The 25,872-nt window shown below is 45.1% G+C and overlaps 1 protein-coding gene across 1 annotated transcript in view; it reads left to right on the top strand.

Annotated features, from left to right (window-relative positions):
* The window catches only part of LOC144824560 (fibroblast growth factor receptor homolog 1-like), a 251,805-nt gene that overhangs the window by 126,766 nt on the left and 99,167 nt on the right, over positions 1-25,872 (top strand). Inside the window, exon 3 of the mRNA XM_078683619.1 lies at positions 22,837-22,933. Within this exon, the coding sequence (XP_078539745.1) occupies positions 22,837-22,933 (97 nt within the window). The remainder of the gene's footprint in view (positions 1-22,836; positions 22,934-25,872) is intronic.

Genomic DNA, 25,872 nt, shown 5'->3' with positions numbered 1-25,872 from the left:
AAAGTTGCTCCCGTATGGCACTAGTGCTGCTTTCTCAGATAAAAAAAAAATGGGTATATTCTTATTGAGAAGTACATGTCAGTTTATTAACAATGCATTAAAAAAAGAAATATAAACAAATCAAATTATGGCCACACCCATACTATGAAATGTTAACTTCTCAGGTTTCTAAATATAAAAAAGATAATACAGATATCAAAAGATACAATAGTTGGAAAGGAAGACATAGGAAAGGTGGACTAGGGAGGATATTATAAAGTTAGTATACAATATGTAGTAAACCATGTATTATAGACAGTTGGAAGATAGTATCGATAATATCATACAAATATAATATTTAAAGTGTAGATATTCCCACTAACTCAACAATTTCCAACAGGTGAACAGTAAGTCCTAATTCAAATGACAGTGTTACTGGCTAAAGCATCAACAGTCCTAATGATAACATCAACAGCATGAATAGAAATAATGATGGTAATGAATTAATAAGGAAATTAAAAAAAGAAGTAATTCCCTTATTGTAGTTCCTAATTAGAAGAAAAATCTGAAATATTACCAGAAATAGAATATCAGCTAGAAGGGGGTTCCAAATTTGGAGGAAGGTTCCAACATTGTCCTGCAATCTATAAATGAGTTTTTCATATGAGGCTATTTTATACATTTCAATAAGCCATTCATCGTGTATAGGGCATTGTGGTGTTCTCCAATGTCTTAATATACACATTTTTCCTTCAGTGAGTTCAATAGCTATTAATCGTCTTGTATGGTTTGGGAGATTTGGGAGATCAGCAACATCATGTAATAGAACTCATTTTTCCGTTAAAGGAATGAACACTTGTATAGCTCTGTGTAGAGAGGCAGTATGGAAGACCAATATTCCTTCAAAATTGGGCATTGAAATATATCGCAGTCCTCCTGTGGGCACCTCCAACAGGTAGATTGGTGTAGTATACCTGCTGACTTGAGTTTTTGTTAGGACCAGTACCAGTTATGAAGAATTTTGAAAAGAGTAAATTTCATTATGGCCTCTCTGATTTACTTATTCATGTTCATAATAACATCCTCCCATTCCTCATCGAAATAAGCTACAGTAATTAACCCTTGCCATTTGACATGAAGTTGTGCTAATAAGAGGTATGAGTGTAATGTACGCACTATGAGATTATAAAATCCAGAGACTGTGCCTTTTAATTTCCCCCAAATTTTTAAGTATTGTTGCTTTCTCAGCTTTAAAAAAATGTACTTCCCAATGTTTGCCTGCAACCCGAAGATGTGCTCAGGAAACCAATCAGGCCTTCCAGTCACATCCATGTGCTTGGTCTCTGAGACCCCGGGGGAAACTCTACTTCTCCTGGGGTCCAAGTACTTACAGAAAGGCAAATTTGCTGTGAAAGATCAGTGCTTTCCCAAGGAATTTCCTGTGGTGATAAAGTCGGCCAACAGTCTCTTTCCTGCACTTATATATAAAGGAATTCAGGATGTACCTCCTTAGGCAGTTTTATCTTTCTTTCTTTCCGCACCAGTGATCCCTTCCATGGAAAACTCTTGCCTTTCCTCACTAATTCACATTATTGATTGAGAGAAATGTACAGTGCAGTTAGAAAATGCATCCTTCAAGAACTTCCATCTGACTGGTGGATCCAAACAGCAGCCAGCAGCAGCCAAGGCGAGCAATGTGAACCAAACAGCAGCCAGCAGTAGCCAAGGCGAGCAATGTTTGCTAATTTTAAAATACAAACTTTGTTCATTGTCCCAGGTTCTACTCTAATAAGCACTAGTAATAACTACTTGTTTGAAGCAAAAATTATTATTATGAGTCCATAGACCGATGTGTGAAGACAGATGCCTGATCTCTGCCACACATCCTAGTCCCATTTACTAAATGTAGTCTTGGGCTTGACATTACCAACAAGTGCGACATCGCCAGGTAAAGCGCAACTGTAATCTTCTCTTGGTATGTACCTATTAGTCATAATTTGTTTGCATTTCTAAATAAAGCCAATAACAGAGCCACAGTTTTGGATGTTTGTATCCGTTCCGTCATGCAGGGGTCTTATCTGAACAGAAGTAACACTTTTGTAGTTACTGTACTGTCAGTAGATACTAAAACAGTTGACTTGAAAGGGACCCCCTGAGATCACTGAGAATTGAAAGGGCCTCTTTCCGTGATGCAGGAACATCAGTTGTTGCAATGTCTGAAGCCCAGGGAATGTCACATGTATCCTAGGGTCTCGGATTTACGTCACTTGGAGAATCTCGCTCTCTGTATGTCAAACTCTTTTGAGTGTTCAATGGTCAGTTAATGCTCAGGAACGGCTTTGGTGCAGCACTTTTGAAGACATTCTAATTTGCCACTATCTCTGGTTATGTTCAATCTGCCCAAAATATGTTCATAGTAAAATAAAAAATATTGCATTTCCATCCTCAGCTGGTCTGTCTGTTGTATGGACAGTATATATGCCCATAGTCACCGCCTGTTACAGAGAGCATCTATGTACTGTGCTCATTACCCGATCTCTGCTTCAGTGCTGCCGGTAAACTGTGTCCTGCACATGTGAATTGATGAAGTTTAAATGAGTTCTTATTTAAAAGAGGTGATAATATTTTAGTGTGTCCTTAATTGATCATCATCATCCTCACCTCCATTAATCAGTCAATATTGACCATGAAAGCACAATGAAATCACATGTAAAAATGTTACACTTCAATATAATAATACAAAATATCACGATTAAACTAAAATATTTCGCCCTCCTTAAAATAGGAAATGATACAAACGGCCCTACTAAATTGTTTGCACCCAAATTTCACATTGCCTATAGGAATCCATTATGCCAACCAAATCTATACCAAGCCATCAAGGCGAACCTGCATCAAAGTAAAAAACAGGAATCACAGTGCATATTTCTTCCTTAATCTCAGTGCTAATATTCAGGACTGAAAAACACATCAGAGGAGACTCAAGACGCTGTAAATAGTGCAAGCCCTCTTTATGAGCATTAAAAGATCCTTTGCTGAGTGTAGGGAGAAGGAACGATATTCTAAAACAAGCATACAAGGTGCAAAATAGCATAAAGTGCTTAGTTGACTGGTGTGACCTGCCATCGCATGGGCAACTGGGTAGTGACGTGAACCATGGTGCCAGCAATAGGGAAGGCCACTCGGTAATGAATTGTATTCACTCTTACCCTTGTAAGATAAAATCAAAGTTCTGGTGCCTTTGTCCTAAATTAATAATACATTTTGTAGGAACTGGTAAGTGTGTTTAATAGAGTCAGTTGTCTTTAAAGTAGCAGCAGATCAAGTGCTTCTTCTAAGGTTCTTCGTATTCCCAATAGTTTGGAGAGGGCGGCTAATTTCTGAGAGGATTGAGTAAAGTTTTCTCCTCTGTTGGCTTGAGTGAGTTCTTTAGTAATGCACAGGTGCCAAACAAAGCACGCCTTTCTCTGGATCAGACTGTAATTTAAATTATTTTCCTCTAGGTTTCCTTTGAGCTCAACTTGTTTGATGAATCCGTTGTGTGGAGGGTTTTTCTTGGGTTGTAATGTGGATGGGGTCCACAGGGAGGTTTCTGGGTAATTTAAGTAAGAGTCTCACTGTTAGAAATGGGATTACTGGTTGACTAGGGTGTGAGCCATGGTCAAGCACCAATCGCAATCCTGGTCAGGGTAAGGCACAAGCAAACCCCAAATTAACCTGTGCTCAGCCCGCTGGTAGTTTGGCACAGAACTTACTGACTTAATTTAGATGAAATGTGAAAGGTATTCGTGCAACACTTCAAAGAGTATAACAGTGAAAACGCCACACAAAAAAATCCCACACCATGACAAAAATCCAATCAGTAGAACCAGGGTTATGAATATTTTAAAGAATAAACTGTAAATTGGTGCCTAAAAGCAGAAAGTGCCAACCGTGGTCCATCGCAACCAATCTGGTTTCGATGGACCTGGTCAAAGTCAAAAGTTCAAGCTGACCGCAATGGAACACGGGTTGGATACAGTCCCAGATTAGTCCAGCTGAAGGTTTATCTTCTCAAATTATGTGCCAAGAGTCCCGTTCGTATAGGAGAGAGATGCAGGTAGCAAGGAGAGCATTGTTGGCGGTAGTCGGTGAGGCATAAGAAACAGGCCGGGAATTGCAGAAGGGTGGGCTTGAGCCTCGTTTTGGTGGTCCTCCGCGGATATCAATGCTTACTGTGCAATGCAATGGGCTGGTGTTGGCTTTCGCGGATTTTCGGTGCGAGCGGTGCGGTTCCGGTGCAAATTAATTAGCCCATTTGCAGTTGCGAAGAGCCCAAAAGCTTTAATTAAGAGCCATCTGATCCACTCCTAGGGTCCAGTACTTGAGGGGCACCACTTGGAAGATGGGTCCAGGAGCTGTAGGGACGTATTTTATGTCCATGAAGCTCAGATCGAGAGGCCTGCAGAATAGCCCTGTGAATCACTCTGGGGTCCTGGGCTCAAGATGGGTTGCAGCTCCAGTTCTTCTTCACCAGGCACGAGGGCAGCAGGTCAGCACAACAGGGCAGCAGTTCCTTTAGAGCAGCAGCCCAGTAGAGTGGCAATCCTTGTAGCAGCACATCATTCCATCTTCCTGGCAGAGTATCCACTGGTCCCGAAGTGTACAGCAGAGTTGGTGTCTGAGGTCCCATTTTTATACACTGGTGCCCTGGTTGTGGAAGGTGGGAGACACTTCTAGACAGGGCCTAACCTAGTGGTGACTTGTATGTATTAAAAAGGAAGGTTTGAGCTTGACAAAAGGTTTAATTTGCCAGGTTAAAATGTCAGTTTAAACTGCAGACACAGGCCAAGAAATGACAGGCCTGAGATGTTTAAAGGGCTACTTAAGTGGGTGGCACAACCAGTGCTGTAGGTCCACTAGTAGCATTTATTTCACAGGCCGTGCGCACAATTTGTGCCACTTTATTAGGGACTTATAAGTAAATAAACAATGCAAATTGGTTATAAGCCAATTCTACCATGTTTTACGGAGAGAGCACAAGCACTTTAGCACTGGTTCTAAAGTCAACAAAAAGATTTCATCAAAAAGTAGGAGGAAGGTAAAAAGTTTGGGGTGACCCTCCAAAAAGCGCCAGGTCCAACACTCAGTTTTGGTGGAAAATAATCTATTTGCTAACTCACCTGATATCCCAAGAAGCTGAGGCCCTCTCCTTTCACAAATAGGGAAACCCAGATACTTGCAACCCAAGTTGTTCTAATTACCATCCCATAGGCAAAGTGCTACTTTATGATCTCTCTTGGAAACAAAAATACAGAGTAAGCCACTTCCCCTTTACCATTTAAAGTGTAGGCAAAAAGCAGCAATTCCACAATGCCAAAGTACCTCATGGGCAGCCCCTTTTCACACCACCTCCTGAAACCTAAGACTTTAGTCTAGGGCAAAAAACAATGTATGTAGACACCCACATACTTTCTACATCTCAGCACACACATTTCTGGTCATCACATGCCTTATCCTGTCCGGCATGTCTGAGGTTTTTCTGGGGCTCAGGTCAGCAAACTCACAGCAGCCAGTCATCTGATACAATATACTATTATTAACTATTTTAGATGCCTCAACATTAGCAAACAGAGGAGGCTTGTGTTAAGATCTATAAATAGTGTAGAAGGAGTGTAGGGCTCTGAAGAAGCAAAGGGCTTGACATTAATTACCTTGGGCGCTTCTGATGGGCCTATCTATTGCCTCCTCATCTGAGAATACATAAATCCCAATCCCAATATAGGAGAGAACTAAAGATCTGGATTTTTGGGGCCCTGGATGCACTATTGGGCTTGTGCATCAAAAATCGGTATTCCATGTCCTTATTAGCGAAAAAGAAGGAATCGCTAATAAGGACATGCAAACCGCGACGCATCAAGAGATTCGGTTATAATTACCGAATCGGTAAAATTCGGTATTCTACAGCGAAAGTACGATAGCGAGACACCATTAGCAAATACCGAATTAGCAAATACCGAATCGGTATTTGCGAAATCGGTAATTGCGAATTCGGTAAAAAGACGCGATGCATCGGAAGCAGGCTGATGACATCACAACCAGGAAGTAGGACAGCCCATGCTCCATTCAGTGCCCGAGGAGCTCAGAGGAGGAGGCAGAGCACAGGAGCTGAGGAGCTAGACTGAACCAACAGCAACCAGGACCAGGCAAGCAGTTTAAGATGGAGAAGGAGGCCCCCCCAGCAGGGAAAGGACACACCCAGGAAGAGAAAGCGCAAGTTCTCTGATAAGGAACTTGAAATACTGATTGAGGGTGTCACCAGCAATAATGATAAACTGTTTGGGAAGCTGTCCCTGAAGGTGCCTGAGGCAGAAAAAAGAAAGATGTGGCTGCGCATCAAGGACAAGGTCAATGCTTGCGGAGTCACCCACCGCAGCATTGAAGACTTAAAAAAACGCTGGTATGACCTGTGTAAAAGGGCTAAGGAGAGGATTGCTCAGAGGGTCAAGGATGCAGCAGGCACAGGTGGGGGCACATCCAATGTGACACCGAACACAGCCCTGGAGGACCTAGTGGAGTCAACAATAGAACCTGAAGCTGTTGTGGGGGTCACACAACTGGACACCTCTGGTGCTGCGGAAGGAGGACAAGGTAAGATGCATGGCAGCGTAGAAATGCAGCGTGTTGTCAATCCCTGCCCACTCCCCCATGCCAGACCCAGTGCACATGTAGCCATGCCTAAAACACATACCCTCACCATCGTGTTGCACCATGGGAGTTGTAGTCAATACATGAATGAGTGCATGTCTGACCCCAGAGGTGAATGAAATGAAAACAGCAGCAAAGGGCCAAATGTCTGTCCAAATATGTACTTTACATAGACAAAATAATGCAATATCCACATACAATAACTAAATATTAACTATGCACTGTTTCACACACAGATGCATCCCCCATGGAATCAGACGACAGTGGCCGCCTCGTCATCTCTGAGACACCAGTGGTGACCGATGCGGAGTGCTCACAGGGACATGAAGCCATTTCCTCCCCTTCACCACCACCGCGGACACCACCTCCACCACCGCCATCCATGCGGACAAAGACACCACCACCACCACCGCCATCCATGCGGACAAAAACACCACCTCCACCACCACCACCAGTGCGGACAACTCCGCAGAGCCTCAGGGCAGATGTTCCCTCCCTGCACGAGATGGGGACGGAGCAGAGTACAGCAGCCCAAAATGTCCCACGGCAGGCTGTCGTCACTCCAACCACCCAAACAGCAGCACGTCATCGTGTCAGACAGAGGGCCGTGCCCCTGGGTAGGGCTGCAGCAAGACCAGTGGATCCGGCCGATGGGTACGGAGTAGTTGAGACCCGGATGCTGCGTGTCCAGCGCCTGCAGGGGAGACACATGGGTGCAATGAAACTCAAACATAACACAAACCAGATAGGGGAGGGTCTGAGGGATAGTTTTATGACCCAACAATACTAATATCCCAAAACCATATGCACAACACAAGATAGTAAGGGGTCAAAACAAAAATTCTAACTGAATTAGATCTCTACAACACCTGAACGGAACAAGAAGACAGACAGGAAAAACAGGCAAGAAATACAGGAGTGTCAATTAAATCACACCTAGGGTCTCCTGTCACTAGGGGAGAATTCCCATCAGTCACCACTCGGATCCGCCCTTCATCATCTGGGATCCTGCACCCTCTGAGCCACAGATGTATAGACCCACAGTGGATTGGCAGATGTCTAAATGCCTAATCCTACATGTGGCGGACCAACAAGAGGGAGAACATAGGTTTTTTGGTGGTGACTTGAAGCAGTGCTATAAGTGCAAAAAAAGTGAAGTGCACGGTGAATAGTGAAAAACTGGTTATAAAATTAGGTAAAGAAGCAAAGGGGAAATTTATTAGAGTTCGCTTCTTCCCCAAATATTAAAAGAAAGGAGTGCGTGGTGGTTTAAACAAATATCCACCGTTGGCAAATAGGGTCGACATGTTTCTGCAGACTTATCAGATCAAACAGTATCCAGCTGCTTCCTCAGGACCAAATTACGCTACTGCTTGTGCAAAGAATTAGTGGGAAAACAAAAAAAGTAAATGGATATCACCTGTAAAGTAGCGATACCATCTTTCTCCTGGCTGATAGTATTCATATGTCAAAAGCAGGTCCATTCAGAAAACGTATATGTAGAGAAAGAAAACAGAAGAAAAATCAACATTTCTAAGTGCAGATCACAATGTAAGTGCACAAAACCAGACAACCTTTTATCGTAATCAGTGCTTGTCAGATGTGGTCGCCAAAATGTGCGTCTAACACATCCCTATTTACAACACCAAATGTGTAATTACTCACTTACCTAACTGGCAGGAGAGAAAGACCCACCTCACCTGGCTACAGCGCAGGTAAAGCGAGGCACCGCTCTAAAGTAGCGAAAAAACACAAGTAAAATGAAAGGGAACCATTAGGACATCACAGTCATCACGCTATTCAAGCAGAAGACCTCACACACAAATCATGTATTTTAAAACCAAGTGTGTATCGTGCTTTTAATCTGACCATAATAAATCTTAATCAGGCCAGTAAGAGCCCCACTCATGACAATTGTCGATGGTAAAGAACTGGTTTACAGGGGAGCCCAAACCGGGCTCTAAATTGCACAAATGAAAGGACCTGCACGTTATGCAGATTACACTGGTGCTGGAAAACACACAGTAAATGAAACGTACACTGCGCATAAAAGTAACATTGCATGGAACTCAGAACTGCCTTCACAGCCTCTTCTCAGAGAAGCGGAGAGCAAGGAGCCGCAAGCGTGCAACAACTAAGAGTAATCGCGCCTGTCTTAAGGGAGTCTCTCGAAGGAAGGAGCAAAGACTGCCCTGCGAGTCACAACGGAGACCCGTCATGGATTGTGACCTCGGGGCTTAAAGAGTAAACATCCCAGATACTGCCCTCATATTAAAGAACAGACGCGGTCTCAGCCTACCTGACCGTCGGTACCCCGGGCGTCCCTCTGGGCTGACGTGGGAGGTACCGACGCAGTGTTCAGTTTGTTGTTTTAATCCGGCAGGAATGAGCCAGCGCCGCATGTCGATGACGTCAGTCATGACGTCAGTCTGAGTGCGCACAGCTAGGCATTATGGGGATTGGAGTCTTATTCCCAATTATGCTATTGAAAGACTGCCCGAATGTATTTATATAATAACGGTCGCCCTGCTAGCATACAGAACGATAAGAAGTTGGCAGTCATACTGCGCTAAATTAAAACAATGGAAAAAGAAGTGTCCAAAGTACATATATAACAATTCACAAAATATAGACAGAATTTTGCATACAGCGCTCAGTTGCAAAAAATGTGATAAAGATAAGAACCCCAGCAGTTAGCCAAGCGAGTGTCTTAAAACATGTACAATGATGGTAGCGCTAATGGTGTACATAAAAAAGGTGTGTTGGTGAACATAAACCACTATTTGGGGAAATTGACCAAAGAGTGTCCAATACACAAGAGCATCACTCCACCAGGTGGCAAAGGAATGTTGCGCATGGCGATCAGTTGAAAAGGATATATTTCAAATATGTACCAAACTACCAGAGATCTTACTAGGTGGCAGTAGAATAACAAGGGGGAAGATTGGTCAGTGCTATTACTATACAATGTGCCCAGATAAGGGCCTAGCTGAGATAACTCAGAGGTCACAGAAACACGTCCCTTTCATCATAATGACATCCATGGGATCGGTTCGTTGAGACCTATTTTATCTGATCGAAGTTTGTACACCCATTTTTGCTCTTTGCCAAATAGGAACCCACTGATGTCTGTGATGTGTGATGGAATCATAGGTCAGCAGAGCATCCCTCGTAATGAACCTAAGCTCTCACACCTTGTCTGATATTGAAGAACAGGTACTCAATAGAGGACTTGGGTTTGTTTCAACTAACAAAACAGACCCCTTCCTCGCTAATATTGAGATGAACAAATTCTTTCGCAAGATTAGATTGCACTTCTTGTTTGCCAATAAAGATGGTCTGGCGAATGATCTTAACCCTGATTCTACTGATGACAATACTGGCCTACGGAAACCGTCCAGGTTCAATCCTACTACAATAGGCTTACCTGCTAAGGTATCAGCCTTTGAAGAAGCTGTAGACCATGATCTACAGCTTCTTTTGCAACAACACCACAAACCTTTCATCAACCTCAGTAGAAATGAACAACTAGCACTTAATGGACTAGCAAACAACCCAGCTGTCGTGATTAAGCCGGCAGATAAAGGGGGTGCCGTAGTTCTCCTGGACACGGACACCTATCGGGAGGAATGTTTGCGGCAATTAAATGACAACAAATTTTACCGCAAATTGGCTTGTGACCCTACCCCTAGACTTACCACCATTATTGGCACGATTGTTGAAGAAGCCTTGGCAGAGGGTTGGCTCACGGTCAAAGAGTCACAATTTTTATGTGCCACTAATCCAGTCATTCCATATTTCTATGTGCTGCCCAAGGTCCATAAACCCCAGAGGCCACCGCCAGGGCGCCCTATAATCTCGGGCATAGGCTCATTGCTTGAGCCTTTATCTACGTTTGTGGATTGTTTCTTGCAACCTTTGGTCTTAGAGATGCCTACTTATCTAAAAGACACCAAAACAGTGCTCAGAATCCTCCCTGAAGTGAGTTATGACGCCGAACAAGACCTCTTGGTCTCGTTCGACGTAGAAAGCCTCTACACTTCCATACCTCAAACTGAAACTCTAGAGGTAATAGAGGGCCTTCTTGAAACCCGAGATCTTAAATCCATCACACCTGTCGGGTTGATCATGAATTTAGCGACTTTGGCTATGACCGAAAACTTTTTTGCTTTCGAGGACTCCCTGTACCTACAGATTAGCGGGACCAGCATGGGCAGCGTTTTTGCCCCGAGTCTCGCGAATTTGTATGTACATCATTTTGAGCAACTACACGTGCTCACTCCAACCAACCCATTTAAGAACAATGTGCGTCTATGGAAGCGTTACATTGATGACGTGCTGGTGGTTTGGCGTGGCACTATTGAGAACTTGAACAGATTCCACGTGTGGTTAAATGAGCGGAATCCTTTTCTCAAATTTACCATGGAATTTAGTGCAGAAGAGTTATCTTTTTTGGATCTGTTGGTTACATCTACTCCGTCAGGTTTACACACTGAAATATATCGGAAACCGACAGCAAGGAATTCCCTTTTGAGCTATCAGAGCTTTCATCCCAAAGCCCTGCTTGATAATCTGCCATACGGGCAATTTCTTCGTATCCAACGAAATTGCTCGACCAGGCCGGCTTTTGAGGTACATGCTTCGAACCTTGAGAAACAGTTGGTGGAAAAGAAGTACCCCAAAAAACTTGTTAAAGCAGCCAAAAAGCGTGCTTTAAACAATAACAGGGATGGTCTTCTCGAACTTCTGCCTCCAAAAGAAGCACCGAAGAGAATAACTTATGTTAACACCTTCAGTACTAAGTCAAACCTGATTCAGAAAATAGTGAAAAAGCACTGGGCCATCCTGAACACAGGGGGAGATACTGTCACTCTACCCCCTCCCCTCTTTGCTTTTAAACGAGGACGGAATGTAAAGGATCAGTTGGTCCACACGAGACCTAAGACCATGAATCCCCGCACCATAGGAACCCTCTGGGACATGCCAGCTGTCACGGGACACCATCCCTGTGGCAACTGTGTGGCATGTCCATTTACAACCAAATCGACACAGATTGACATTGGTACAGGGCGCCCCTGGGAGCAGCGCCGTTTCACTAATTGTAACAGTCAAAATGTCATCTATTTAATCACATGTCCCTGCAATATGCAGTATGTAGGGATGACTGCACGCAAAGTGAAACTGAGGATTTCTGAGCACAGGAGCTCCATCCGGTGCTCCAAACAGGCTACCAGACTAACAGCTCACTACATAGAGGTTGGCCATTCTCCTTCGGAACTCAAGTGGACAATCATTGAACAACCTATGATTCCATCACAGACATCAGTGGGTTCCTATTTGGCAAAGAGCAAAAATGGGTGTACAAACTTCGATCAGATAAAATAGGTCTCAACGAACCGATCCCATGGATGTCATTATGATGAAAGGGACGTGTTTCTGTGACCTCTGAGTTATCTCAGCTAGGCCCTTATCTGGGCACATTGTATAGTAATAGCACTGACCAATCTTCCCCCTTGTTATTCTACTGCCACCTAGTAAGATCTCTGGTAGTTTGGTACATATTTGAAATATATCCTTTTCAACTGATCGCCATGCGCAACATTCCTTTGCCACCTGGTGGAGTGATGCTCTTGTGTATTGGACACTCTTTGGTCAATTTCCCCAAATAGTGGTTTATGTTCACCAACACACCTTTTTTATGTACACCATTAGCGCTACCATCATTGTACATGTTTTAAGACACTCGCTTGGCTAACTGCTGGGGTTCTTATCTTTATCAAATTTTTTGCAACTGAGCGCTGTATGCAAAATTCTGTCTATATTTTGTGAATTGTTATATATGTACTTTGGACACTTCTTTTTCCATTGTTTTAATTTAGCGCAGTATGACTGCCAACTTCTTATCGTTCTGTATGCTAGCAGGGCGACCGTTATTATATAAATAAATTCGGGCAGTATTTCAATAGCATAATTGGGAATAAGACTCCAATCCCCATAATGCCTAGCTGTGCGCACTCAGACTGACGTCATGACTGACGTCATCGACATGCGGCGCTGGCTCATTCCTGCCGGATTAAAACAACAAACTGAACACCGCGTCGGTACCTCCCACGTCAGCCCAGAGGGACGCCCGGGGTACCGACGGTCAGGTAGGCTGAGACCGCGTCTGTTCTTTAATATGAGGGCAGTATCTGGGATGTTTACTCTTTAAGCCCCGAGGTCACAATCCATGACGGGTCTCCGTTGTGACTCGCAGGGCAGTCTTTGCTCCTTCCTTCGAGAGACTCCCTTAAGACAGGCGCGATTACTCTTAGTTGTTGCACGCTTGCGCCTCCTTGCTCTCCGCTTCTCTGAGAAGAGGCTGTGAAGGCAGTTCTGAGTTCCATGCAATGTTACTTTTATGCGCAGTGTACGTTTCATTTACTGTGTGTTTTCCAGCACCAGTGTAATCTGCATAACGTGCAGGTCCTTTCATTTGTGCAATTTAGAGCCCGGTTTGGGCTCCCCTGTAAACCAGTTCTTTACCATCGACAATTGTCATGAGTGGGGCTCTTACTGGCCTGATTAAGATTTATTATGGTCAGATTAAAAGCACGATACACACTTGGTTTTAAAATACATGATTTGTGTGTGAGGTCTTCTGCTTGAATAGCGTGATGACTGTGATGTCCTAATGGTTCCCTTTCATTTTACTTGTGTTTTTTCGCTACTTTAGAGCGGTGCCTCGCTTTACCTGCGCTGTAGCCAGGTGAGGTGGGTCTTTCTCTCCTGCCAGTTAGGTAAGTGAGTAATTACACATTTGGTGTTGTAAATAGGGATGTGTTAGACGCACATTTTGGCGACCACATCTGACAAGCACTGATTACGATAAAAGGTTGTCTGGTTTTGTGCACTTACATTGTGATCTGCACTTAGAAATGTTGATTTTTCTTCTGTTTTCTTTCTCTACATATACGTTTTCTGAATGGACCTGCTTTTGACATATGAATACTATCAGCCAGGAGAAAGATGGTATCGCTACTTTACAGGTGATATCCATTTACTTTTTTTGTTTTCCCACTAATTCTTTGCACAAGCAGTAGCGTAATTTGGTCCTGAGGAAGCAGCTGGATACTGTTTGATCTGATAAGTCTGCAGAAACATGTCGACCCTATTTTCCAACGGTGGATATTTGTTTAAACCACCACGCACTCCTTTCTTTTAATATTTGGGGAAGAAGCGAACTCTAATAAATTTCCCCTTTGCTTCTTTACCTAATTTTATAACCAGTTTTTCACTATTCACCGTGCACTTCACTTTTTTTGCACTTATAGCACTGCTTCAAGTCACCACCAAAAAACCTATGTTCTCCCTCTTGTTGGTCCGCCACATGTAGGATTAGGCATTTAGACATCTGCCAATCCACTGTGGGTCTATACATCTGTGGCTCAGAGGGTGCAGGATCCCAGATGATGAAGGGCGGATCCGAGTGGTGACTGATGGGAATTCTCCCCTAGTGACAGGAGACCCTAGGTGTGATTTAATTGACACTCCTGTATTTCTTGCCTGTTTTTCCTGTCTGTCTTCTTGTTCCGTTCAGGTGTTGTAGAGATCTAATTCAGTTAGAATTTTTGTTTTGACCCCTTACTATCTTGTGTTGTGCAATGAAACTCACCATGACAAAACTGTCTAACAGATTAGGAAAAATGACTGACGCTGTGCGTGAGCTCACCACAGCCGTAGCTGCGGGCAACAATGACATCAAGCTTTGCCTGCAGGAACTGACACGTGCTGTAGTCACAGGCCAACAAAGGGAGCGCCGGAGGCACAGGCAGTTCATGCTCGCTACAAGTTCCACCAATAGGGCCATCACTAAGCTGTGCAACAGCACAGCTGTGCTATCCCGCAGGTCCGTGTCCCTGCAAGTGGACCTAGGGCATTATTGTGGGGATGTGGCAAGGGCCGTCGAGAGAGTGACCACTGCAGTGGAGCATCTGCAGTCTGGAACTGCCAGTGTCAGCAGTGTGGGAGTGGATGAGGGGAGTGAGGCAGCCTCCAGTGTGAGCAGCGTCTCCCTGCCGGAGACCAGCGGGAGGAGGCGCAGTGTGCGCGGCGCAACAGCCACTGACACTCATCGTGGAGATGCGGAGGAGTCACAGGACAGGAGACTGGGGTTATGTGACAAACGCAAGTAGACATGTGGCAATGTCTCACTATCCATGGTGACGTAACCATGGGCCAACTATAGTGCCACAAGCAGCACCCGTGTTGACAAGTGACTATTTTAGTTTAGCTTTTACTGCAGCTGCATCATGTTTGTGTTACATATTTCTGCACCAGTCAGGTGTTCATGACCATTAAACCCTTGCAAACCAGATCATGTTGTCAAGGCTCTCTCTTACCTGTCTCAGAAATGATGCCGGGTGATGTATGTCCACCTCCGTTGCCGTTCTGCTGTGTTGGGCACATGTGCCTGTTGGTGTTGGGGGGGGGTTGCTGTGCACGTAGTTCATCCTCTCCGTCCACCTCTATAGGTATCCACCTACGGGTGGGGCGATGTTGTGCAGGATGGCACAGACAGCTATCATCTGGCAGCAGGTCACTGGGTCGTACTGCAAGGCACCTCCTGTCTTGTGCAGTATTCGGAAGCGACTCTTGAGGATGCCGAATGTACGCTCCACCACATTCCTTGTGCTGATGTGTGCTCTGTTGTAGCGCTGCTCTTGAGGTGTTGCTGGGTTGAGGTAGGGAGTGAGTAGACACTCACGCAATGCGTAAGCGCTGTCACCTGCAGGATGGGGTGAGAATGGTCATCAGCATGAATGCAATGATACATGTGGGGATGGAGTAAACGATGATGCATCAATATGTACCTAGTAGGTGTCCCTCTCCAAATTCACCGTTAATCAGGCGCCTGTGGATGCCACTGTGATGGAAGATGTAAGCGTCGTGTGTGCTCCCTGGGAATTGGGCTACAAGGTCCGTAATGATGTACTTAGCATTGCACACGACCTGCACATTTATAGAATGATATGACTTTCGGTTGCGGAATATGTATTCGATGGCTGAGGGAGGACAGATGGGGACATGCGTGTAGTCAACACACCCTATCACATGGGGGAATTGTGCCACCTGGTAGAACTCCCGTTTGGTGCGGGTCAGCTGCTGGGGGGTTGTGGGGAAGGTGATGTGGCGATGTATGAATGTCAGCATGGCCTCTAGTAACCGGTGGAAGAAGCGTGATAATGCGCTTTGCGACACGCCTCCGGTCTCTGCTATTACCCCCTGGAAGCTTCCAGACGCCAGCAGGTGCAGGCTGCATAGGACCTGGACATGGGCTGGTATGGCGTTGGTCCTACGGGTCTGGTGCTGCAGTAATGGTTCCAGATCTGCTATTAGACGCATGATCATGGCACGGTTGAGTCTGTACTTATCGTACACCTATTCCTCTGTCTGCCCCAGCAATGTGATGCGCACCCTGAAGACCCTGTCCTGGATCATCCTCCTGCGCTGAGCCTGGAAGTTGATCCTCCTCCTCCTAGCAAGCACGTAGGGGGCAGCCATTTTGGAAGACTTGTGGGGTTTCCAGGTGCATTTGTGAAGGGTTACTGATTGTCAGCACCTGGTAAAAAAATTTTTTTTTTTTCATTCCTTCAAATAACTTTACCTCCAGTTTGAGATTCCCCTTATTTTGCTCATGCTAAATAGCGATTTTGGCATTTTTTGGTATTAGCAATTTTTCATGCATTCCATTGCGATTCTTTATTAGCGATTCGGTATTTCCGAGGTCAGCTTTGGTGTTCGTTATTTCCGATTGTCTGATTTGCGATTCGGTAATTTACCGAGGGGATTGTTTTAGCGATTCTTTATTTTTTACCGATTTGGGGTTGATGCATTGCATTTTCTGGTTTTGCATTTGGTATCGGCCTGTTTTACCGATTCGGTATTTTACCGGGAGGTATTTTGCTTGATGCATCTGCCAGTATGTCTTTGTTTAATCTAAAAACTTCTGCACAGCCGCTCACCTTCATAACAGCGCCATGATCTTATCTTGTCTTAAAAGGAATTTATAAAGCGCACGTTCACCCAGAGGTTTTATGGCGCTGATCAGGCCGGAGTCACACCAAGGGAAGTCACCCGAGAGCTTGCTCGTATAACCAAGTTTTAAGAATTCTTCTGAACGCCAGGAGATTATTGCTCATCCGGATTGGTAATGGCAGGGAATTACAGAATATTGGGGCGAGATAAGAGAACCTACACCCCACCTGGCATCTGAGCTTGAAAGTAGGGATAGTCAAGAGCTGAAGATGGGCAGATCGCAGGTTACGAGAAGGTAGATGCGTAGCTATTCTGCAGCTAATACATTTTGGGCTATTTTGTGCAAAGCTTTAAAGACAATGCACCCAGTCTTGAAAGCAATGCGTTGAGCCATAGGAAGCCAATGAAGTTTATTCAACATAGGTCTAGCAGATAGCCATGTAGGTTGCTTATGTATTAACCTAGCGGCCTGATTTTGTACCAGTTGAAGACGCTTGATTAGGCCCAGAGGGAGACCAAGGTAGATGGAATTTGAAAAGTCTAAGTGTGACAGGACCAAGGCAATCACAACCTGTATCTCAGCAGAGTGGGTGAGCAGGTGGGCAATCTTCCTGATCCTGCGCACCTGAAATAGGCAGGATGACACCACTGCACCCACTTGGCCTCTACGAGAGAGGTTGGCGTTGATGATGACCCCCAGGCTTTTTACCGATGAAGAAGGATGAGGGGAGGGGCCCAGTTCCACAGGCCAATAGTGAGGGCCCCAGGCAAGTTCACTCTTCCCGGGTAGGATTAGTTCAGTCTTGCCTGGGTTCAGTTTCAGATGGTTGCGGTCCATCCAGCTCTGAATATGGAGCATGGTAGTTTGAAATTGAAGAATGGAACGGTGGAACTGTCCAAGGTAAAAACCAGCTGGAGGTAATCCGCATAGTTAAAGGTGGTAACCATCATATCTTTTAAAGAGTGGATCAAAGGCCGGAGATACAGGTTGAAAAGGAGAGGCGAAATGGAAGAGCCCTGTGGGACTCCACATGAGATAACCTGTTTAGGAGCGATGAAAGGAGTGAGACGGACAGCTTGCGTTCTGCCCTCAAGAAAATATCTGATCCAGTTATAGGCAGTGCCCAGGATGCCGGCCTGTTTGACACGGTCCAACAAGATTTTATGGTCGACCGTGTCAAAGGCGGCCGACAGATCTAATAATACTAACGCCTGGGCAACACCTCTATCGGCATTAGCTCTCATGGTGTCCAGCAGAGTCAGAATTACAGCCTCAGTGGAGTGAGCAGGCCTAAAACCTGCCTGATGTGGCTCTAGGTATTCTGACTGTTCTATAAAATTGGATAGGCACTTAGTCAGATCTTGGACAAAAAGGGGAGAAGAGAGATGGGCCGATAATTAGAAAGGTTCGTAGGGTCAGCCCCAGGTTTTTTAAGTAGGGGGACAATTATGGCATTCTTAAAGGCAGAAGGGACCCTGCCCTGCGTCAGTGACTCGTTGAGGAAAGGTAACACACTATGATGTAAATGGGAAAGAACATCTCATAATATAAGGGGGACAGCAGTCATTAGGGGAGCCGGATTTGACACGAGTCAATAAATCTGAGAGTGTCAAAGGGCTGAGGAGAGGGACATTTTCCAGAGTAGAGGCATTAATTGCCAGATTGTCCGTCGATTCTCTAAGCAGTGTAGTTGAAATACTTTGATGACTGAGATCTTCTCCAGGAAGAAATTGTTTAGGGAATCACATAGATCTTGAGTGGGAGATTGTTTTGGAAGGATCCTTTCAGAGTTGCAGAGGTCATTAACTATCAAAGAAAATTTCCTTCGACTTATTCTGGGAGTCTAATATTCTTCGTGAGGATGCTCCTTTCGGAGTGGCAGATACGCGCTTTCCAAATAACAATTTCCATTCCATTTCCATTTCCATTCCTTTCTCATATTTAATCCACTGGCAAGCCTTTTCTCACTCTGGATCACAATGGGTTTTGCTGGTAGCAAAATAAACCTTTGATGCTCTTCTAAATGCTCTCACACTAGGAGTGCAGGCTGGCCCCTGCTGTGAGAGTTACAGAACTCTCAGGCTGCTTGCAGGGGGCAGCTCACGCTAATGGCCGAAATTATGGACAAAAGGAGTCCGTGAAAGACTTGTTCACGGACAGCAGACAAGAGGCCCAAATTACAGGCAGTCCGTGAAATTTACGGACGGTTGGTCACTCTAGTACCATTACCTACATGACTACAGAGTACTCTGTGCTGAGGGGTCAACAGAGGTGACTGTTCCTTCTGGGTTTCCTACCTTCCTTCATGGTGATTCATTTTCAAGGACATGCATGTCACACTTTTGGTCGTGACTGTCTTACTAAATGTGGCCCTGGGGCACCCAGGATGTTGACTGCTTTATTGTGGGCCCTCTGCTGCCTGCTTTCGTAGGTGAGCGAAGACTGTCCTTCTGTGGGCTGCACCACCCATCTACTGCATAGGAGGCGTAACATGGTAGCTGATGGTATTCATGCGCTGAACGCCACCCACCACGAAGGTGTGTGCTCTCAGCATCGAGTGGCTTGCCTTCTCGTCACAGTTTGATCGGGCTGGTGAGGTTTCTGTGCTGTTCTTTTGTTTATTGAATACCTGTGGAGGTGGCGATGGCTTCAATACAGTACTTGGCCCTCTTGTTGTGGAGAGTTACCCATCTGCGCAGGCATTGCGTTGAAAAGACTCTGTTGAGAGACTTGAGAACTATTTTGCTGCCGTTGCTGTAGACAACTATAGACTATGGGCATATTATCAACAGGCAGTGATAATTATCGCTAAGCGCGATTTTAAATATCGCTGGCTATCGCTGGATTACGTCGCCGAGTTAGCACGTTATCATCAACGCTTAACTCCAAAGTGATAAAAAAATCCAGCGATAGTGGCGAAATGCCTGAATATCTCTGGAAATCCAGCGATAAAAAAGCAGCGATAGGGAAATCGTTGATAAAAGCCATGGTGGACTTATCCTGACAATCCACCTCCCATTGACAAGATGGCTAAGTCAGGTTTCAATCAGGCGTTCAAATACCAGCGATAATTGCGGTTAGCGCTACTTTTATTATCACTATGCGGGTCCTGGGCCGGATTGATAATTGAGGGAAGTTGTGTTGGCGACAGTTTTCATGTTATTTCAGTGAGGAACGCCTACTTTGCATATTATTAGCGATAAATATCGCTGACATGCAAAGCGGCAGGATAAACGGCAGCTTTCACAAGGATACTAGCGCTAACCCATGTTAGCGAGTCCTTGGTGATAGTGTGAATGGAAAATCGCTGCTTTCCCGGGGATAAGTGCTGGAAAAGCGGCAAAACTTTCCTTGATAATATGCTCCCACGTCCCATGCTCCTGCACTTAGGCGGTGCTACTATTCACAAACTGGCAAAGTCAGTAGTGGAGGATGGCCCACAATTTACATATACTAATCTGAAATGAGCCCTCACTGCGTATTTTGAACCGCTTGCGAATCCTGACTATCAACGGTTACTCCTAGACTAGGCCAGACAGCTCCCCGAAGAGTCAGTTGACACTTTCTACGCTCGCCAAAAAGAACTTGCAAGTACCTGCACATTGCCTGACGTAGATGATGAAATTTGTGCAAAGTTTATGCAGGGCTGTACAATCTTTGAAACTGAGGGAAAATATTTTCCAGGTTCCAGGTATGTCCATGGTGCATATGCTCATGATGGGGAGATCAAATGATCTGTCAAAGGTGCGTGCAGCAGACATGGAAGCATCTCTACAGTGACAAGTAAAAACAGAGCCCGTCAATGTGGTGGCAGGTGTGGGGGCTGACAAGAAAGTCCTGTCCCAAGCCTGCTGTGAGTGCTGGAGTGTGTTACACATGCAGGGATCCCTATTCTCATCATGGGTCATGCCCTGCTCAGGGGAACGATGCTCTGCCAGCAACAAACTAAACCATTTTTCTAAAGTGTGCTGTTCCTCTGCACTGCCAAAGACACAGAAATCTAAGGCAATAAATGTCATGTGGACCCCTGTGGCCTAAGATGACAAAGAGGACATGGATGATGATGACGTGGAAGGGGCAATACACGTCAAACATGCCATGCTGCCCGGAGAATGTCCCCGTGGTGCATACCAAAATGCACAGTCCTTTTGTCGGGCCACCAACACCAGGCCCTAATTGACACAGAAGCGTCCATAAACATTCATGCACAGTCTTTGCTGAAAACACTCCCAACACAGCCTGTCCTGCACCCCACACCCACACAAGTATTTGCTAATGGGTTGACCACACCGCTTCCACTGGCTAGGATTTTTATTACAGAGATCATGCTCTGTGTATGAATCAGAGAGTGTGAGACACCATTTCTCACGTTGGTGAACCATCTGCACTCCAAGAGAAGGCTGCAGAAGCCTTGCAGCTGCGCCATGTGCAGAATGACAATATGTCAAGGAACAGATGAGCCAAAATGCGGCAGTTTCAAATTAGTGACAAGGTGCTTGTCACAAACCGATGTCCGGGCAGCAAGTTTCGGTTGCCGTTTGAGATCGAGCTGTGGAGAGTGAGCACTGTTAAAGAAACCATGGTCACTACCCGGAGGCGAGCGGAGACTGTTACAAGGAATGTGTCCCACTTCAAACTGTACAAGAAGCCAGAGTCAAGCCCAGAGATCCCTCAAGGTGCATCTCCCACTGTTGAATGTGGATGCGAGGATGATGATGAGAGACTCCTGTTTTGTGATGTTTCCTCCTCTCTTCTGCCATCAGTATGATTTTGACCGCAGGGGCGGCTCTAGGCTCATGGCGGCCCTGGGCAGGGAGCGTAGGTAGGGGGCCCCGGAAGAGGGGGTCCGGGAAGAGTGGAGCGCGGAGGCCAGTGAAGAGTGGGGTGTCAGGGTGTTTGGAAGTGGAACAGAGCCGGAGGCTGCCAAATCCCTGCCAGGGGCCGCCACGCAAATATGTATCCATCCTCAGAGGATTATTATATTAAGGCTATATATTGGCGTGGTGGCCCCTGCAGTTGGGTGGCCCGGTGCAGGTGCACAGCTTGCACATGCCTAAGGCCGCCCCTGTTGACCGTCATACCAGACCGATAGATTATTCTGAGTCCAAGGAGGGTGGGGGAAGAAGTCCTAGTGGTGTAGATCATTCTCGGTTGTTTTCTCCTTCTCATGTTGATCAGGAAGGCAGGGAGCATTGGTCCCAGTAGACAAGCGATTGGAAGATATGATCTGCACCCTATACCCGTTGTCTCCCAGAGGTTCGAAACATTTTGTTTTGAGGTTAAGTGAAGCGGTTACATCACATACTGTATTACTGTATCTGATCATGCGTTTTTGTTATTTTAGCTGTTGTTGACTAAATCACCTGTGGGAGTTTTGCGCATATTTGATGTTTGTTACTTGATTGCAAGACTGAGCATCACTGTTTGTTTTTATTTTATTCATATGTTTCTGTTTCATTTGTGTAAAGGAGGAATGTTATGTTGGGGGATGTGGAACATCCCACATAGTTCAGAAAGATAGGGGGGTTTATTAGGCAACCCAGCCACGCACAAGCTGAATTGTTTAGGCTCGTGACATGCGGGGCAAGAAAATAAAGAACCGGGGGCCCGGACTTCGTGGTCAGCGAAATACCACAGAGAGTGTGTCCGTCTGCTTCATTTCTGCACGCAGCGTTTTTAGGCTGGGCCGTAACACGTAGACACAACCATCAGTTTTACTCTTTATGTTAGCTTATACCGTATGGTCATGTTGCATCCTGGTGTCAGACTGTATCAAGAGGTAATGTCCCCTATGTCAATCTGGGTCAGACTATCTCATGGTGTCAGTCTGTATTTTGTTGGCAGCTTGTGTCAAGTGGCCACCTGTCTTCTATTGAACTGTATTTTTCAGTTAGCTCAGAGCCTGTAGTCTGTTGTCAGCCTTGACTCCCTGTTTATCCAGGTCTTCTTCTATTTTGCAGTCAGTCTGTATCTCGAGATAGCCTGTGTTATGTGATCAGCGTTTATTCTGTAAGGAGGCCACCTTGATCTCTCAGCTTCTGCATCTCTTAGGACCTGTCTACCATGGGTTAGTGATAGCCAACAGTTGTATGCGTACTAAGGGATGCTGAGTTTAAATCTGTGACTCACTTTGATGCCGTTTCTTTTCTCAGGTGACCACTTCACCGATCTACCATTCCAGTGGCTGTTCTTTCTTCTTCCTCTGGGAATGATCATCTCAATCCTCCTAACCCTCGCTCTCTGGAAAAGGTAACACATATCACTGCCTACTACAATCGGGAAACATCCTTTACGACACAACTTTTACCACGCAGTGCCTTTACAACGCAGGTTTTTTAACGCAAGTCATTACAACGAATTGCGCTGGGGGGCGCTCTAGGATAGGTAATAGTTTAATTTACTATCCAACACCTTCCCTACTATCCACGGGGACTGGAGTTGGAATAGTAAATTAAACTATTCACTATCCAGCACCCCCCCAACGCAAGTCGTTGTAACGACTTGCGTTGAAAAACTTGCGTTGTAAAAGCATGCGTGGTAAAAGCATGTGTTGTAACAACGTACATCCACTACAATCACTCCTCACTGTAAATCCCAAATGTCATCTCTGACATCTCCCTAACTGCGTCATGTTCATATCCAAAAGGCTGTCCTCTGGCCACTACTCCTCTCCTACTTCCCAAAAAACCTTACAGGTGCTGTCCTCCTCCTTACTGCATCTCAGATCTGATCAATACTGCACTCTGACCACCAAAACTCTCACCTTATCGTTTTTTCTGATAGTAACGTTGTTGGGATTTGGTATATAGCGGCAAGTGCTAAGAGGGGATTGCATGTAAAAATTGATTTTCTGACCTGCTGAGAAATTGCTTTTAAATTTGTTTTTAAAATTGTCACACCTACCTGTTAGATTTTGGAGCTGTGTTCAATACTCCGAGGGATGGCTATTTCCGCTTAGGTTAACGCTCTAGCTTGCAGCCACAAACGCACTACAGCCTCCCCACGTCATCACGCTCACTCTGCCTCATTAGGAACCGATAACGCGACCGTGCAGGAGCGCTTTTTCTGATAGTAATGTTGTTGGGATTTAGTATATAGCGGCAAGCGTTAAGAGGGGATTACATGTAAAAATTGATTTTCTACCCTGCTGAGAAAGTGCCTTAAAATTTGTTTTTAACAATGTCACACCTACCTGTTAGATTTCAGAGCTGTGTTCAATGCTCCTAGGGCTGGCTATTTCCACGTAGGTTAACGCTCTAGCTTGCAGCCACAAACGCGCTAGAGCCTCCCCACGTCATCACGCTCACTCGGCCTCATTAGGATCCAAGACGCATCCGCGCAGGAGCGTTTTTTCTGATAGTAACGTTGTTGGGATTTAGTATATAGCGGCAAGCGCTAAGAGGGGATTGCATGTAAAAATTGATTTTCTAACTTGCTGAGAAACTGTTTTTAAATTTGTTTTTAACATTGTCACACCTACCTGTTAGATTTCGGAGCTTTGTTCAATGCTCCTGGGGCTGGCTATTGCCTCTTATTTTAATGTTCTAGCTTGCAGCCACAAACGCCTAGAGCCTCTCCACGTCATCATGCTCACTCGGCCTCATTAGGAGCCGATGACGCGACCGCGCCACTGGCGCACCGAAGGCCTAAGGGAAGCACGTCTGCGCCCGTCTGTGCCCGTCTGCGCCCGTCCGGGACCAGGGACCCTGCTGGTTCCAATAATTTAAGGCTCTGCTACACACGTGAACAGATCATATACCTCAAAGAAGAACCCAAAGGTAAGTGCAAACACTCTATAAGTTGTGAGCACTATCCTTTACAACGTCCTAGCTGTGATTATAGAATCGGCTCTCCTCTACGTAAGTCTGACCTCTTAGTGGAGGAAAGGGAACTCAAAATGTTCTTACTTAATTGTCGCTCCCTCCCCAAACAGGCTGTGGAGACACACATCCTACTGGAAGAGGAAAACCCTGATATCCTATTCCTCACGGAAACTTGATTAGACAAAGACATGGATTATGCCATTATACAAACACTCCCACCTCACTATACGATACAGAGGCAAGACCGATTTGTCGGTAGGGGTGGGGGCATCCCATTATTTAAAAGAATGTTTTTAAATGCCCATTTCGAATAATTCCATTCCTAACTGTGAAAGTATCCTGTTTTCCATCTGGGAATCTCATGTTACTACCCTTTCGGGCATTTTACTTTACCGTCCCCCAGGCCCTGCTAGTCCATTTTGTCAGGCTATGCCTGAAATAGTAGCTAATTTGGCAAGTTCCCTGCCTAATTTTACGGTATTGCGAGATTTTAACATACACTTTGATAATGCTCAACTCGCCCAAATAGCAGACTTTGTTGAGGGGCTAGTGGCCTTTCAGTTCAATCAAAAAGTCCCAGGGCCAACACATAATAAAAATCATCTATTGGACCCCATTTTTCTTAAAAATTCAATCTTTGACGGCCTTTCAACCTATTCCATTACCCTGGTCCGATCACCTCTTGCTCCCATTCACGTGGGCTAGGCAGGAAATAAGTCCTCTGGCTAGGGAAATAAATAAACATATTCGGACCTGGTCTACACTTCCAAGGAACGCATGGGAGAATGAATTGGAAATCACAAGACCTATACCCCTTCCTAATCCTATAACTGCCAATGATACTTTCAATAGTTGGTTAGAGTCCTTGCTAAACACTAATCTCCAAAAAAAGAGATACAGATAAAAACTGGTACTAAGAGAAATCCCCGCTACTCCTTGGGACTCCGGAAGCTTAAGCAAGAATGTAAAGTATTGGAAAGGAAGTGGAGAAAAGACTTCTCATCTAGCAATAAAGCCAAATATAGAGAAGCTATTAAACATTATACATTAGAAATAAAATCCGCACAAAGCTGCTAATATCAAGTGAAAATAGCACCAGCGGTAAATTGTCCGCGCAAAATCTTCTTGAATGCTAAATCACTTCTGACTCCTTCTATCCCCTCACTGATCGCAGAGAACCCTCAATTCCGTTGTAATCAGCTAGCACAATTCTTCTCAGGGATGATACAAACTATCTATAAGTCCTTCCCTCTAGAAAGTGACAAGCAGCTGGTACTTCAAACTGATCCAATAAAGGAACAGGTCCTACTGAAGTAATTTCCCCTACTGAATCAGAATTCCTTAGTAGATATTTTAGCCCATCCT

Source organism: Lissotriton helveticus, chromosome 3_1, assembly GCF_964261635.1.
Source record: "Lissotriton helveticus chromosome 3_1, aLisHel1.1, whole genome shotgun sequence".
NCBI classification, from domain to species: Eukaryota; Metazoa; Chordata; class Amphibia; order Caudata; family Salamandridae; genus Lissotriton; species Lissotriton helveticus.
This window is presented reverse-complemented; position numbering and strand designations above follow the sequence as displayed.